At 42.1% G+C, this 16,158-nt stretch overlaps 1 protein-coding gene across 3 annotated transcripts in view; it reads right to left on the bottom strand.

Moving 5' to 3' along the window:
• Positions 1-1,177: 1,177 nt before the first annotated feature.
• The window catches only part of plxna4 (plexin A4), a 239,595-nt gene continuing 224,614 nt past the window's right edge, over positions 1,178-16,158 (bottom strand). For all 3 annotated transcript variants that reach the window (XM_022748997.1, XM_022748998.1, XM_022748999.1), the window contains 4 exons: positions 13,708-13,877; positions 8,856-9,068; positions 6,190-6,340; positions 1,178-5,102 (listed from right to left, as the gene is read on the bottom strand). In XM_022748997.1, the coding sequence (XP_022604718.1) occupies positions 5,007-5,102; positions 6,190-6,340; positions 8,856-9,068; positions 13,708-13,877 (630 nt within the window). In that variant the 3' untranslated portion in view covers positions 1,178-5,006. The remainder of the gene's footprint in view (positions 5,103-6,189; positions 6,341-8,855; positions 9,069-13,707; positions 13,878-16,158) is intronic.

Below are 16,158 nucleotides of genomic sequence, written 5' to 3'. Positions count from 1 at the left end.
AGGGATGTTTGTTTTTGTCCTACCCAATATGAGAGGGCTTTGTCATTGGGTAGGGAAGCTGCTTTGTAAGCCAAAATCAAACACTATGATGACGATGGTTTCGACCGAATTGGATGTCATCACTGTGTGCTAAGCCTTTGTCCCTGTTCTTAGAAAAGCAGGCTAACAGATTGATTGTTGGATGCTAATTTACATATTGTTTAGAGATTTACTCTCTGAGCTACTCGTCTTCGCAATTTGACCATTCAGTGTAGCGCTCGGAGCACGACTTCCCCTGTGCAAAGATTTATCCCAAAACTTGCTTTCTTTATTATCCCCAATGGTACAGTGGAAAATCAGGCCATAGGCTTTGAATTAATTGGATAAACCCATAATTTGAATAATTTGGATACTTAAAGTCTAAAATGGTTTGGGCAATTATACATCTTTCTGAAATCACAGAGGATTTTCTCTTCGTGGGAGAGGTCTTGTCCTGCTACTATATACAGTGGAGTATTTGTTCTTCTGTATCCTGACATGCATTCAGTTGACGGCACAAAGAATAATTAGAAACCTCAGCGTACAATGGAATTGGCTCCTTGTTATGCATCTTTGTGCGTCTGTTCTTTGTTGCTCTGTCTGGCACCAGACAGTGGGGGACCTGTGATGGCCTCAACATCCCTGAACACCCAGTCTGGTTGACATAGCACCTGTCTCTAGGATGGAAAGGAAAATTAGAGCCATTTGGCGAGACTCGGTGTAGTCTGTATGTGCAAGCGCATTGCAAGGATTCAGAGCTATTATGCTGTTTTATTTGTCACTGGTTATCGCTTCAAGTTTCATATAACACAGTGTATAAATGGTGTGTAGGCAGCAAGAAGGCAGAAAATTTGGCCACACCATTTCATTTAAAGCCCTCGTAATGCCTGGAACACCCACACAGGTGTCTCCAGACTGTGCTTGACTGACAACTCTTCAGTTAGGGCAGAGTTTCTAATTGGATTTTGGTGACTTGATCAAACAGAGCTCCACTGACAGTTAGCCTGCATCTTACAATATTTATCATCATGTGTGCATCTTGCAGGAGGCCGCATGTTCTCCAGTGGAGTAAGGACTGTAATTGTTAGTATCAATTTAAATGTAGCTGTAGAAACTGATACAAAGAGCAAAAACAATCATGAAATGCTTGGTTTCATAATAAAGTTTATTCTATATTACAAATAGTATTTTGTTCTTGACTGCAAAATAGGAATGCATTATATTTACATACACAGGTATACAATTAATTATAACAAAGTTAGAGAAGCTCGCCTTATATCCCCCAGGTTTCGTTTTTCTCTCTCGATAAGATACTCTTTATCTTTCAAATATGGTCTAGTAAAAGTCTTTTCTAGCATGTTTCTGTAACACCTGCTATAACACTGAGCTAGGAGGACATTTTTAGTTCCTACAAAACGTTTGAAGGTGGAAACTTTATCTGTGCTCTTGGCAACACAAGGTAGCTACTAGCAGACAACCTTTTGTTGCAGGGTGGGGGGCGGGGGGCAGGGAGAAATGAAAGACAGGAAGTTTCACTGGGGGGCAGATTCACAATGACAGTCCAGGACTCTCACCTTGTGTTATTTAGGAACACACGGCTGTTAGGGGGTACTTTGGGTATCTAGACACAGTATACAATGGCTACATGAATGAAAGAGGTTCTTTGAAATTGTCTAAATGTGTGTCAGTGGTAAGTTTCTTACAATATTAATGCCAGTCTTGCATGAATTAATCATCCAGATGCTAAATCAGTCCTTATTCTCCAATAACAGATAATAGTAACAGTAATATATTTGATATGTTTACGACTCAACATGTCCAGCAAACACCTTGTGAATGTACCCCTCCAAGTTGAAACAACAGACATTCATCATACTGTATAGCTGCAGACGGTTATAATGGAAAATGGGTTGGATATCTCACATACATTTGACACAAGGGCTAAAAACAGTCACTTGCCAAACTCAGTCTTTAACATAAGTCTACTATCAAGTCTGACGTGCCTCTCCTGTTAGAAAGCTGTGTTAATCTGTTTGATAAATCACATGTGTTCATAGTTTCTTCCAGGTTTTTTTTTCTTTTTTCTTTTTTTTTAATCGAAAGGGATTGTAACGTTTGTGTTTTGTGACGAACATTTTGGCAACTGATCTAGTCTTTTGTTGCTTTTTGTGAAATGGACTTTTGTCAAACCCAAGTATCCATCTTTTGGACTCTCGTTTCTATTCTGGGCTCAACTGATGGAGAAAAACAAAGCAGTTATGATGAATTAATCCAATGCAGTAAAAAACAAGACGTAATAGCAGCAAAGAAAGAGCAAGACTCAACTTGCATCTTCTACCAGAACTAAAACCACAGAGGAGACACAGCTGTAACAGAAAATGGATGGACTGTAATGGAAGACAGAGTTAAAGGGACAAGAAAGATGGTCCTACTGTAGAATTTACAAATAGGGTTTGTGTTGTCTGGTGAAATCCATAATCTTAAAATGAGCAGTTGGCTTGTAAATGACTTTAAAGTCCCTTGTAGTAGTAGAAGTATATAAATATCTTTGAGCAAGGCAGTTCCATTTCATACCATCCAAACAGGTCAACATGCAAGGGTATATAATATTTAGCATCTAACACTTCACAAAAACCATGGCCATGAGGTTCTGCAATAGGGTTGAACTGGATAAAGGTTCCACCTTAAACGAAAGTTATAGTTTTTATTACATGAACAATCCACTTTTCCATCTCGATTCTTCCAAGCAAAAGAAAGATAAAAGAACACATCCACATCATCATTGCAAGGCTTAATTTTCTTATTTTTCATTTTTTTTTAAATAAGTTTCTTAAATTGTTTACGTTTTACATGCGCTTAAAAAGCCAATAAAGGACCCAAGGTGGACCTAGGGCGGTCTTCACACATTCACATCACCACATGGGGCACGTTGTCAAGGCAAAAGAAAGGGCAGAGGTCAAAAGGTACGGAGGGCGCCTCCATCATCTCTCTTTCAATCGCTCTCTCCCACAGTGGGGGTTCACATCCAACAAGTCTTACCTACTTTTAATGTCTATCATTTTTCTATTTATCCTGCCGTGATGCTCGTTTCTTGTTCTGTTCCTGCTCTGCTTTATCAGATTTTTTCTTTTTCTTTTTTTTTTTTCTTTTTTTTTTTGAGGCTTGGAGAAGGCTGCCCCCTGCCGCCACTGAGGACAACTACACTAATACAGACAAGAGCGCCTCAACAGTTACACACTCAAGAGTTGGGGTTTTGCCGTATGCAACTAGCTACCATCTCCAACGCTTGTGCAAAACAGATAAGAAAACTGGTAAGTCAGGAGCCGGACACAGGGGTGAACGGTGTGCCGAGAGCCGGAGAGACCCGGGACGATGGAAAGAGAAAGGAGGATCAGATCACCTCGCCCACAGAGCCTCTCACCTCGACACACTGAGGTCAGAAAAATCACACAGGTTTCTTTAAGTTCCAGTCACAATATTTTTTTTGTCCTAGACGTGGTTGTCTTTTACATAGTCCTTTTTCTGTCAGTTCCTCAGTGGCACTTTACAAATACATTTTTGACCGTTTTGAAAATTTCAAGCTCCTTTGGTTTTTGGCTGACCGACGAAATCCATCTTGGTTGATTTCTCCACACAAAAGTCTTTAAATAAGAACATCCTGGGAAAGAAGTGCTACTCTCTCAACAGAGCCCCTTTAGGTAGAAGTCAGCAGTCTCTGACTTCACTGTATTGAATCATTCTTCTTATTTTTCATGATCAAGCAGTTTCTTACCCAGTACATTTCAGTCAGCTCTTCCCTTTTCCTCCTCCAGAGTTAGAGTAAATATCTGGGCAGTTGGGAACTTGGGCAGCTGCTGATTGTGTGTATCTGTGCATGTGTGTGTGCTTTGATAGACCGTCGCAGTGGCGACACAAGATTGGAAGTGGCAAGAGCCAAAGACTGCTCCCGGTGTTTGGATTAGCAGTCAAAACACTGTCTTCCAGAGTTGGTTGTGTGCTTCTTACAGAGGATCCAACTTGGGTCAGGGCCTCCAGGGTTTTATCTAATAGGTTAATTTTGCAGTAGCCACATAAGCCAGATGGAAGCAGAAATCATGAGCATTTTCTTTGAAGTAAATGTACGCTGGGCAGGGAAAAATGTGCGAATGTTGCAAAGGGATACAGGTTGGAGATGCTCTGGTTTGTAAAGTTTTAGTGTCAGTCACGTTTCAATAAAGGAAAAGTTCAGAGAAGCACTAATCCTTCCCTATCCCCCATCAGTCTTACTCTTAAATACAACTCCAGCTACATTGAAAGAACACAAGAACATTCTAGGTTTGCCTGGACTCGCCCCAAATTTCACAGATATGTATGCTTTGCTTGTAGGTACAGTGTAAACTTGGCAAACCATCCTTGCATTAATTTTCTTCAGAGGTGTTCATTTGGCTTGCAGTCATCATTTTTGATGTTTCCTCTTGATTCCCTATATTGAATATAGAACTACAATAAACTGGACTCTAGAGATGGTTTTATTTTAACTATCCTATTTTGAAAAAAGTTCTCAACAAAATGGACACCCAACATTGTGGTTTTTAAAGAATTACCTATCAGTGTAAATTCTTGAAGGCAACATAAAAATGTTTTTTCCCCTCTTTTCTTCCAGCAGGGGGACTGAAGTATGCCAATATGGCCAGCTTTCAAGCAATCACCCCTTGAAGCGCTCCCTGTGGTGAAGCTGAGGGGTCCCCCGCATTGCACTGTGGGAGACGCCAACCTCAGCCCCGAACCACCCTTCAGATATATTCAGGTAAACTAGTCTATGCAGCAGAGTGGATGAGGAAAACAAAATATTTCTTGGGGAAGAGGAAGCAGAAAAAAGATCAAGGAAGAAGTCATCTTTGAAAGGCGTAGGAAGTCACATGATGAAAAAGATGGGGACAGGTCTTCGCTCAGGCACGGCTCGGTTTCTGATGGGGTCTCTTCCCAGTGCGCCCTGGGAAGTGCGGTCCTCAGCTCTCCAGACTCATGAAGGCCACCACCTGCTCCAGCTTGAAGGCCAGCCTCTGTTTCCTGGCTGCATCATCCTGCTCCAGTGAACACACAATCTGCCAGCAGGACAGAGAGGTAAACACAGACACACAAAGACGTTACTGGAAATATTCTGTACAACAAAACTGCAGTCAATACGATGCTCCAATGTGTTTTGTAGTTTCTACCTATTAAAATACTCCATGTAGACTTCAAAGGTGGCTATGAAAAGACTGGTCAGTTTGACAGTGTTTACAGTGGCGACACCAAGTCGCAGCAAAGACACTATCATAACGTCCACTGTCTTTTCAAACCACAGCTGCAAAATGATCCCCTTCTCTACTAGTTTCTCCACAGCAAAGCTGTTCACATATTTGAAGGGCTGAACCATTGCAGGAAATAAAGCATCAGTCAAGTTATTGGTGAGGTAACAATTGTTTGGAAAATGCATGACATTTCGATGCCTTCTTCTTTTCCAGTCTGGATGGATGGTGGAATTCATTTGAACTGCTGTGTATCCATGCTGACTACAGCTGCAGTGCTTCATAGACAATCTTGTGAGGAACACCTTTGAAGCTTCCAGCAGGTGGGTATTTCGTGAGTGTAATTTCCACTGGGTATAGGAGGAACATGTCTGCCTAACTTTTCAGAGAGTTGATTAAGATGTTGATACAATCCTCTGGCCTTCAGTAATAACTTTTGCCAGTAGCAGCTACAATTGTGATTTTTTTGCCCTGGCCTTTGCCTCTCAGGCAACAATACAGGTTAAGCCTGTGATTGGTGGAGGAAGGTGCAAGCTGCCTGAGGGGATGATTTGAGACACTACTCAGGACAAAAAAAAAACTGCAACCCCCTCTGCATATTTTTCAGGAGAAAAAAATCAATCATTTACTTTAATACTCTCCAGCATCATGTCCATCAATGAAACCAAATGCTAAATGCCACTGTAGAGTCAGGGAATTAATACAGCAACAAAAGCACAACCAATTTATTTTCTAGATTGATACTAATGAAGATTATATAAAACCAATTTTCAGTGAATTGTTCCCTTTAACCCTACTTACCAAAAATCTGTCACATCAGTGAGTCTAAAATGTACTAAATCTTAAGTCAGTGGTGGCACAGATGTGTTGTTTAGAAGTGTAGTGTCACAGTATTACATACCTCCTCAGTGTATTTGCCGACATAGGAGTAAATCTCACTGAGAGAGCTCATGGTGTTGAACTCATTCATGTGCATCCGTGACTGCTCTGCCAAGTAGGCATTCATGTCCTGGTCGCTGATCGCTGGCATCTTACTAATGTCTGAGTAGTACCTATTAAGAGAGGAGGAGGAATAAAACATTAAGCATTAAGCATGAACAATTGTTAGGAATATGTTTACTGCAGAGAACATTGTTAGAAACACTGGTAAATGATTAGGGAAACAGAATACACCCAGCACTGTGTTTTAATGTAGATAGAGCTGCTGTTTTCCTTGGAGCTCAGTACTCATTGTAGTGGTTTACAGCAGTTCTTTGAAGATATTTAACTAATGCATGTAGCACAGAGGCAACAAGTGTGTTGCATAGTAACATAACTGGAATGGAGTCATACTAAACACTGACAGGCTTTAGATTTCAACTTTGAACACCACAACAGAACACACACACTAGCAATGAGGTAAAGGCAATCAGTCACTGTCGGTAGCAGCTGTGTTGCCCCTATCAACTATGTTAATTAAAGCTGCTTATTTACATATTAAATTCCTGTAGCTGCAGCCGCTTGAGGACAAGCCCAGTGTTTGGCTGGATAATTCTGGGCGTGTGTGAGAGAGAGAGATGACATTTGCCAGGAAACAAGTCTTCAGAGCAAACTGAGCAAAGGAAAAGGCAGGTGGGTGTTGCTCATAGCTTTTGCACAGAGGTCACACACACATCAACACCTGTTTGGTGCTGGAGGGCATGTTGTAGGGAGCTCCTAGCAGGGGATTGTTAGTGTAGAGACCAGGTGTGCTTGTTTTAGGAAAAAAGTTTTTATAAACAAAATTAAAAAAAAAACCTTGGTTTGGAAAAAAACTTGTGAGGATATTTATAACATCATTTTGTATCCGTGTTCCATGTCTGCAATAATTTGTGAAAGCATCTTTATGGAAAGACTGCTTCTAGGATCATTTAAAATACTATTATTTTAAAATGTTTTTTATGGAATAATTAGTTACTTAATCTTTCAACCATTACACCCTATGGAAAATCTTAATCTTCACTGCATAGTTGCAATAAGAGCTGTATCATGAAAAAATGAAGGGGAACATAAAACGTTGAATGTACTGATCCATATGCAAACACCCTTGTAAACACATCATGTTATGACAGCTGTGATGGATTTGTTATTGTCTGGAGACCATCAACTCCCACATCAAATTCAAGGCAAGTGTCAGTATCTTGCTAGAATGCTTCACTTCACAGCCCCAAATTAATAACATCAAACATACTGCAGCAAGTAAAAAGCTCTCTGTAGGATGTCACTGCACTGCCTCCAACTCCCAAATTAAGAAACAAAAATGTAAAACTGCTGAATATGCACACTTGTGCTGTTGTTGACTTATGTCATTTATCAGCATTTTAAGAGGTTTTCTTTGTGCAGCATACAACGCTACTTCTGTCTAAACAGAGTAGCACTGAGACACAAATTTCCATTAGTTTGCTCCTGCTCTTTGGGTAAGGACATACTATCTTTATAAATAAAGGTGGCGGAAAAAAAATACAGCCTTCCCTTTAGTGCTCCTTCAGAAGCTCCACCCCCCAAATTCATGGATGTGCATTGCCAAGGCAACAACATAAAGGTGTGGAAGTGGATACTCTGTCTCAGAACTGGAGCAGAACAAACCTTATATTATAAATGTCATCCAAAATACAATGGAGAAAAAACTAGCAAGAATTGCTGCAACAAATGTGCAAAAAAAGACGTGATTTAGAGGACAGTGGGATGCTCCTGTTTTTTTTTTTTGATTTTAAGCATTTAAAACAAACATTTCCTGAAAACCCCTTACTATGCATGTTGGCCTTTAAAAACAGCATTTACACACAAATCTCTCTGCTTGAACTATGTGCATGAACTCTACATAAAAATATAGGCTAAAATTTCAGCTTATGCTGCCATCTACAGTAGGAGCTGCTATATTCTCTGTCCACATGGATCTTTTTTCTTTCCTTACACTATCCAGATCTTTGAATTGGCAGAGGACCTTCATAATTTCCTCACACTTGTGTTCATGAGAGACCACATACAGACAAACATAGGACTAATGAGTACGGTCCTGAGCCTGAAGCTCCTCATTTGGTTCTACCCATTCAAGCAGTGCACATATATTCTCATCCTGAGGCTTGCCCTGTGACGAAGCTACAGACACGAATACACTGAACCGCTTCACAGTACCCCATCTTTTATTCAGGGCTTCTTCGCCTTCCCTGCTGACAAATAAATTTAATAAAATTCTCATTTTAACAAATTACCGTTCTGCTGCCTGCTACTCTCAAAAATGCTTTCTCCCTCTCTCTTTTTTCTTTCCCCACACACACTTCTGCACCCTCCCAACACACCAGCTCCCTGTACTGTAGATCTCATGCCCTGGGCGCTCCCATCCATTCCCACTGTGTTGTAATTTGGATTGTGTTTCATGGCCCATAGATCACAGAGCTACAGTCATATTGTATGTGTTGGAATGAAACATGGCTAATGCAGGTTTTCTGATGTTTTCACTCACATAAGAGCCCACACCCACACACATTTCCTCTCTTCATCCATCCAGTGTTTGGTGTGTACACTTGTGTGCTTCTATCAATGGCTTACCTCTCCACCCAGCTCTTGTAGCTGGGGATGTCCTTGGCATAAAGCAGCTTGTTGGAGGGTGAGTCCTTCCCAAGGCGGTGTTCTGAGGTGGAGCAGGAGTCCATGAAGGTCTGGGCTACCACAGACAGACAGGCGTCTGTGATGCTGCTCTTATGGATGTCAAACACAAACTGGGGGTTCTTGATCACATTCACCCAGAAACGCAGAGGTAGGCTGGGAAAGGAGAACAAAGTTATGTGAAACTACTGATTATACAAGTTTTGTACTTTTACTTTTTCATTACTGTTAAATTATAGTATGTACGTGTGCTGCAGTCTGATATTTCATAATCCTAAAATAAGACATGCTAATGTTGTTGGATGTTTTAACTGAACTGTACTGCAACCTGTAAACAAAATGTCATCTGTTATTTAAAAAAAAAAAAAAACTCTAAGAGCTAATGAGACAGAATTACCTATGACATTTCCATGCACCATGCATATTAATGTATTCTGCTGTGTTGGGCCTCCTCATGAAAATGACTTTTGCATTGATTGTTCAGTTCCATCTCAGTGACAGAATGCTCAAATAGTCATTCAAACAGAGAAACAAAGAGTGTAAAGTAAAATAACAGTCTGTGTCCGGTTGAATTGCTCTGAGATTAAGTCTCTAAATGCCATTTTTATATTTGCTACAGCCAGCCAGGCAATAGACATGAACATATTATGCGCCAGAAGGGGGACGAGGATGCATTCACTTTGCAAAGCTAGTACACAGGCCCCGCTGTTGCCGATGTGCTCTATTTGATGTGTGTGCTCAATTCAATAAAGCCTTTATCTTTAAAACCAGGTGGTGGCTGGCTCTCATTTTTTCCAGCAGTGTCCAGGGGTCCTCACAGGGGGCCGCACAGTGACACAGTTCATATTGCCTTGTTTGTGCAAGTGGGTCCTATTTTGTGCCTGTCTAGAATAATAAAAATATACAAGTCTGTTTATTTGCTGGGCTTGTTTCTAGCAAAATGAATAGATATAGGGCCAGCTTTATCTGTGTGTTGCAGTGAAAGGGCTCAGGTGGTATTAAGAAAGAGCTGAGTGTTACTTGGATCTCTATATCTTTACTATTCTCTGGGCTATGTGGTTTTAGCTGACATGGCAAAAATATAACAGAAAAAAACTGCAGTCTAGCCTGCATACGAGTTTCTCTGTCTGGCACAATATCAAAGGATGAGGGGGGGGGGGAGACAATAAAAACTGAAATGCAATCATTTAAATACCACCGGTGCTCCCCTGCCATCCAACTAAGCATTTATCCTACCACAACCACCCACAAAGCCATTCAGATGTACATTCTTACAAAAGAGGATTTGGAGTGAGAGGAACGAGAAACTCTGCGTTATGACTTCAAAATTAATCTAAGCAAAGAATCTAGTGGGATTAGGTGCATGGATCAAAGGGATATTAACACCACTGCTGTGCTGCCTTGATTGTTGACAATCTGCCCCAGCTGCCCTGTGCTTTGAGGTTCAGGTTCCCTGCATAATTTTGTGTGTTCAAAATGGCCACCATAATAACATCTACATATTATCTATTGTGTTGAAAATAGGCAAAGCACTTTTTCTTTTCTGCAGTTAACTCATGCTGTGTAGTTTTAGGAATCTGAAAGATGACCATGATGGGTCCTTGTGGTTAGGGATTAGGTTAAATATCAGCTGCCAAGATCAAGGGCATCTCTTATCCGAGAGGAATTACACCAACGGAGTCAAAAAGAACCTTTGCATTAAAAGACTCTTCCTCTGTCAATTTGGGACTACATAGTGCAGTCAATTTAAACTGATAAAAGAAAAGAGTGTGATAGCAAAAATGTAGCTTGTAGCTTACTCACTAGTCTAATAGGAAACATTTGTTAATATAAGCAACAGTTTGTACAATGGCTGTATTTAGTTGATTAAATAGTGGCTCAGAGTAGACTGTCCATTTCAAAGGAGTGATGTATAATGCAGTACTACAGAGTGGTAGCTGGTTTAAAGTCAACTCGGCTAATCCTCGTCTCTCCCGCGAGGAAAGATTACCAAACAGTACTGACAAAACTGTGTAATTGTCAAACAGCAAAACAACCACACTAATGTAAGCTCTGTTTACTGGGCCTGGTTCTAAACACTTCGAAGGGTACTATACAGCAAATGAAAACAACAAAAGTTACACAAGCATACAACAACAGCAACTAAGTATCCCTGCGGTCCCTCAGTAGCATGACTAGCTGCCTCTTGCAGTTTGCACTGTTTGACACTTCTGGCACCCACACAGAGCCAGTCAACCTCTGAATCTGCAGTGTGGGGTTGTTGTCCCATTTCTGCAGAAGGGCCTGATGAAGTTGCTTGCCATTGGCAGGCAAAGGGTCACAGATGTTGTGATCCTGGGCATCTCATTCGTGGCACTACAGCACACACTGGGAACTGACCGAGCCTGACCTTTTTCATCCAGCGACCTAAGGTTTGAATAAACAGTGTTATAAAGGTGACCTGACCGGGCATTGTTCCAGCTGGACCTCGGAAGGCAAAACGACACAACCTTTCATGTGAAAGGCAAGTTGCAGTCCTTTACTACATAAGTCGTATATCTGGACAAAGAGCTTAGAACAAATGGAAAACTTTTTGTAGATTATACAACTCAGCCCAACTCCAAAAGACCTAGTGATTCCACTGACAATCTGTGTGGGGATGGAACTGCAATATGACAGCAGATAGGTGGTTATCTGCATGCAGAAAAGAGGAGTGAGTGTGTGTGTGTGTGTGTGTGTGTGTGTGCCAGTTTTGCACAATAATTAAAATTCTGTCTGTTGCATCGCAACATGACAAACATGCAGTGCAGACAGAGAGACACACACACACACACCAGATACAGAAAAGCGAGGATGAGAGGAGATGCTGACACACTGCTGCTAATCCAAAAGATACCATCTGGTGATGCTCTAGGAGCCAGTGACTCATGCATGCACACATTTATACTGTACACGCATACAAATACACATTACAACTCTGCCACACGAAGCAGAAACAACTTTAGCTGATTTAAACTTGGCACAATCAAAATGTACAAACACGATTTGCTTCAAAGATCTCGACTTTATACACAGGTAGGCTGATGAAATAAGGACATAGGCAGGCATTGTGTTAGTGCTGTTGCTATCCCTAGACTGCTGTGACAGATGACCTTGGATTTTAATGGGTCACAGATAAATTCCTGGGATACAATAAATCCTGGATGCCATCTTTAGGTCTCTCAGGTCAAACTGTGTAGATGTTCAGAATCAATGGAAATCTGAAATGTACCATACAGCTGTGATGGCAAGCAAGACTCATACCAAAACACCTTTTTCCTGTTGTAGAAAGGTCATACATTTCCCTGTCCCTTCTGATAGTATTTTATCAAAAGCAAATTGTTGGTATAACAATAATATAAGAAGCAAACTTTTAACAAGATAAGCCCTGAAGCACTAGAGACCCCGGGATAATCTAAAACAAGGGCTACATCAAAGGATGTATAGTGAAGCTCTGATGATGGGGAAACCCTGAAAGGGAGGTGGGGGTAGCTGTAGGGTGTGGGGGCTCTGGCTGGCATGATGGGTTGAAGTTAATGGTGTGTATGATGACGATGGGCCTGGTAGGTTTAATGGGACAAGGGGCCCAGAATGGGAGGGGCACTGGCCTTATTATTCTCTACCATCAGACAAAATGAAGGCTTTTAGGCGAAGGCGATTAAAGGTTATAGGTACGCACAATGGTGAGAGGTGAAAAGACACAGCCATATGCACGTCCCACACAGAGAGGATATCGGTGGTGGCATCAGCACAAACTGTTGTGTGCAGTCAAAGTGGCTTTTTGTGATGGTGTGTCATGATAAATTGCTATTCATTCACGGTCCTCTAGTGAGAGCCCATTCCATTAAAAGTCTAATGTAAGAGCCGCTTGCGCTCTCAGAAAAACACTTAACACACACACTGTAAATGGCCCAAGAACGCAGACACAGGCAAGGACCAAAATTAGGACCATAGCATAAGGTAAATAATATTTCTACCCCTTCTTTAGCCCCTTACCCATCCCTCCTCCCTATTTGTCCCTTGATACACATCAATTTTATCCTCCCATCTCCACGGTTCTCCTGGGCCTGGGGCTGAGTGATGCATGCTGGGATCTTGGCAGAGGCCAGGAGGCTAATGAGATATTAGTGTGCGTTTAACTCCCACTGAGTTCACTTCCCTTTCTTCACCTTTTCATTTCTCTCCTCACTGCATTCTAGTGCACTGTTGGTTATTTAACCCCTACCAACCTCTTCAGGTGGGCTCACGGAGGTCAGGATGGTCTAAATTAATCAGCGGATATTAATTTAGTGGCGTACTTCCTGCACCTGGGAGCGTACATTTGTCACTATGGCGATTTCCACAGTGACAGGCGTTTTTTGGCCCAGTTATCAATGATAATAGATGGAGAGTCTTGGCAGCCGATTGGATTAGCCCCTTGTGGTTGGCTTTAATGAAGATTACACGCCCCTGTGGTTAATGGATATTAGGAAGGGAAGAGGCGTGTGGTGAAGCTTGGCACTGACACTGGGCAATATGAGGGCAATGCCATGTGAAATGTGCCAAAATGTACTGATTGTGTCTGCAGTGTATTAAGTACCAGTGCAGAAAGAAAAGGCCATGAAGGGAACCGAAGGCACCACACTGTTACACAAATGATGGAATAAACAAAAGATCCAAGTAACTGCCTCAACAGTTTCTTAAGTGTTCATGAACAGAGCCCATGATGTCTTTGTGTGTATGCACCTTTCTGTGTTTGCAGATATGTGCAGACATATGCCTGAACCACTTAACTCACCAGTTGCTCTTCCATGTGTGTCGAACATGTGGGTCATGGATGTTGTGTTTGTCTGCCTGCTCATCCAGGAAGTCAAACATGTATTTGATGGCCAGTGGCAGGGCACTGCCTCGATGGGCTGTGCTGAAGATGGTCTCAAACAGGTCATCCACAAACTTCTGTAATGTACCCTAAAGAGCAAAGAGAGGACAGATGAGAAACACATTATTTAAAAGGCCTACAACAGGTGATAATCACTAGTTGATACAGCCCTCAAGTCTTCGTGGGTCTACAATTTGAGTGCGTTAAGCCACTATCTATATTAAATGGGACACGGAACCAGTGAATGAGACTGTCACTGTCTAATACATTTAGCAGCATACCATACCTAATGTTGACAGAAAGATTGGCATAAACTTGTGAAGTGCATGTCACTTTGTCCCCCAGCTGCGATATTTATGTGTCTGACTCCTATCTCACAGACCCGGCCCCTAAATCCGCTTGCAGCTTTGATGGGGGAAATTGTTATTTCACAGCTGACTTTTAATAATATCTGGGAACAGGAGGCGCATCTCCTAAGCCTCTTTGTGCTGCCGGATTAGCTCCCACACTGCACCATTGACCCTAATTTGATTTAATGTTGGCGACTTTAAGAAGGAGGAGGAGAAAAGAGAGGAGAGACAGAAAGTGAGAGAATCTAATCCTCTTGTAAAGAATGAAGCTGATGGGATGCACAGGAAAAGGCGAGAGCGAGGGATGGAAATGAAACGACAGAGGTTTCCTATCAGGGAAAGATTGCCATTAAGTGTGGCAGATGAGGTGTGTACGGGCACTGGCAAATAAAAATCCAATTTGGGTTGGAGCGGGTGACTGAATCACGGAGTCAAGAGAGGTAGGAGAGAGTGGGAGGAGAGAATCCTGTTAGTCCGACAATCACGGCTATAATTCTAATGTGGCCCACATTCCCGACAGCTTATCGTTTTTCTATGAAGATGGAATCACATATCTCTATATCAAGCCCATGTGCCTTCCAAGTGACAGTCTGCATTAGCTGGCAAGGGAAGACCTGACATTTTGTGTGTGTATGCATAAATGTGTGTGTAGATACTAAAACCTGTGTGTGCGCCTACAAGTGCTGAGGCGGTGACATTTTATGTCATCCTCTATCTCAAGGGGGACTTCTGCATCAACGCTGTCATCATCACAGGGTTGTCTTGTTCCCTGCTGGAGCTGAGACTACCAACACTGCCAACACCCTCCCCCCTCCCCCCCTCCTTCTCGACCATCTACCCTGTCATTAGACCACACTCTAAACACAATGTGTCATGTGGATGTTTTGATGCCGTCTGCCTCCGCATTGAAATGAGAGGAAAGCAAACAATCAGAACGTTGGTGATGGCACTGGAACAGAAATAGAGAGACGAAGAAGGATGTGGCGAGGTAGAGATGAACACACACATTCTTGAGTGCACAAGTGAGGAGGGAAAATGCGATCTTTCCTCGTGCCCCTTCACTCTCCACACACATGAACACGACCTGCACCCACACTCAGTCAGAGTGACACTGATGGAGCTAATATGAGAGGCGTCAGCGGCGTTGCCAGGGAGAGGTATTTATTGGCATGGTGAAAGCCAAACGCAGTCAATTACACTGCCTGTCTGCCCAGTCATTTCTCACCAAGAGAGATGGCCGGCCAAGATAAACTGGTTATTTCACAAAAACAATCCATCTGGAAAGATGATGTGCTGTCTACAGTCAGAAGCCACCTTCCTGCTCTCTGCAATGGGATAATGGCAGGGAAATAGAGCGACTCACAGAGGCCGAGAGGTGACCTGTGCATGTGTGTAGGTATGCGGAGGGCTATACAGTATGATCCATGGTGACGGCACTGCCTTTCTCCTCTCCTACCTCTTATTCTACAGGCTCCAGTTTGTTTGTTTGTTTATTAGTTTATTTCATACATTCCTCCTCCCGTCCTGTTTCATAGACACCGTCTCTCTTTCTGCTCAGTTATCTGCTTTGATTCACCTGACTTTACTCATCTACACACACATCTGCTGTGGCTCAGGTAGAGCGGGTCATCCACCCATCGGAAGATTGGTGGTTTGATCCCCAGATCCTCCAGTCCGTATGTCAAAATGTCCTTGCACGTAGTGAACCCCAAATTTTCCCTGCTGATGTATCATCTTTGTGTCAAAGTGTGTGTGTGTGTGTGTGTGTGTGTGTGTGTGTGTGTATTAGAAAAGTGCTCCATATAGAATAGGTGTTGTATGAATGTGTGTGTGAATGAGTGAATGTGACCTGTAGTGTAAAGCACTTTGAGTGCTTGTTAAGACTAGAAAAGCGCTACATAAATGCAGTCCATTTACATCTGCACAGTCATTAGTTCTCCCAAGTATAAACAGAGCGAAGTGTTCAGTTGTTTGTTTGCTACACTGTCCATTTAGCCGCTCTGCTGATAATGTATTTCTA

Source organism: Seriola dumerili, unplaced genomic scaffold (genome assembly GCF_002260705.1).
Source record: "Seriola dumerili isolate Sdu_G_001 unplaced genomic scaffold, Sdu_1.0 BDQW01000138.1, whole genome shotgun sequence".
Taxonomy (NCBI): domain Eukaryota; kingdom Metazoa; phylum Chordata; class Actinopteri; order Carangiformes; family Carangidae; genus Seriola; species Seriola dumerili.
This window is presented reverse-complemented; position numbering and strand designations above follow the sequence as displayed.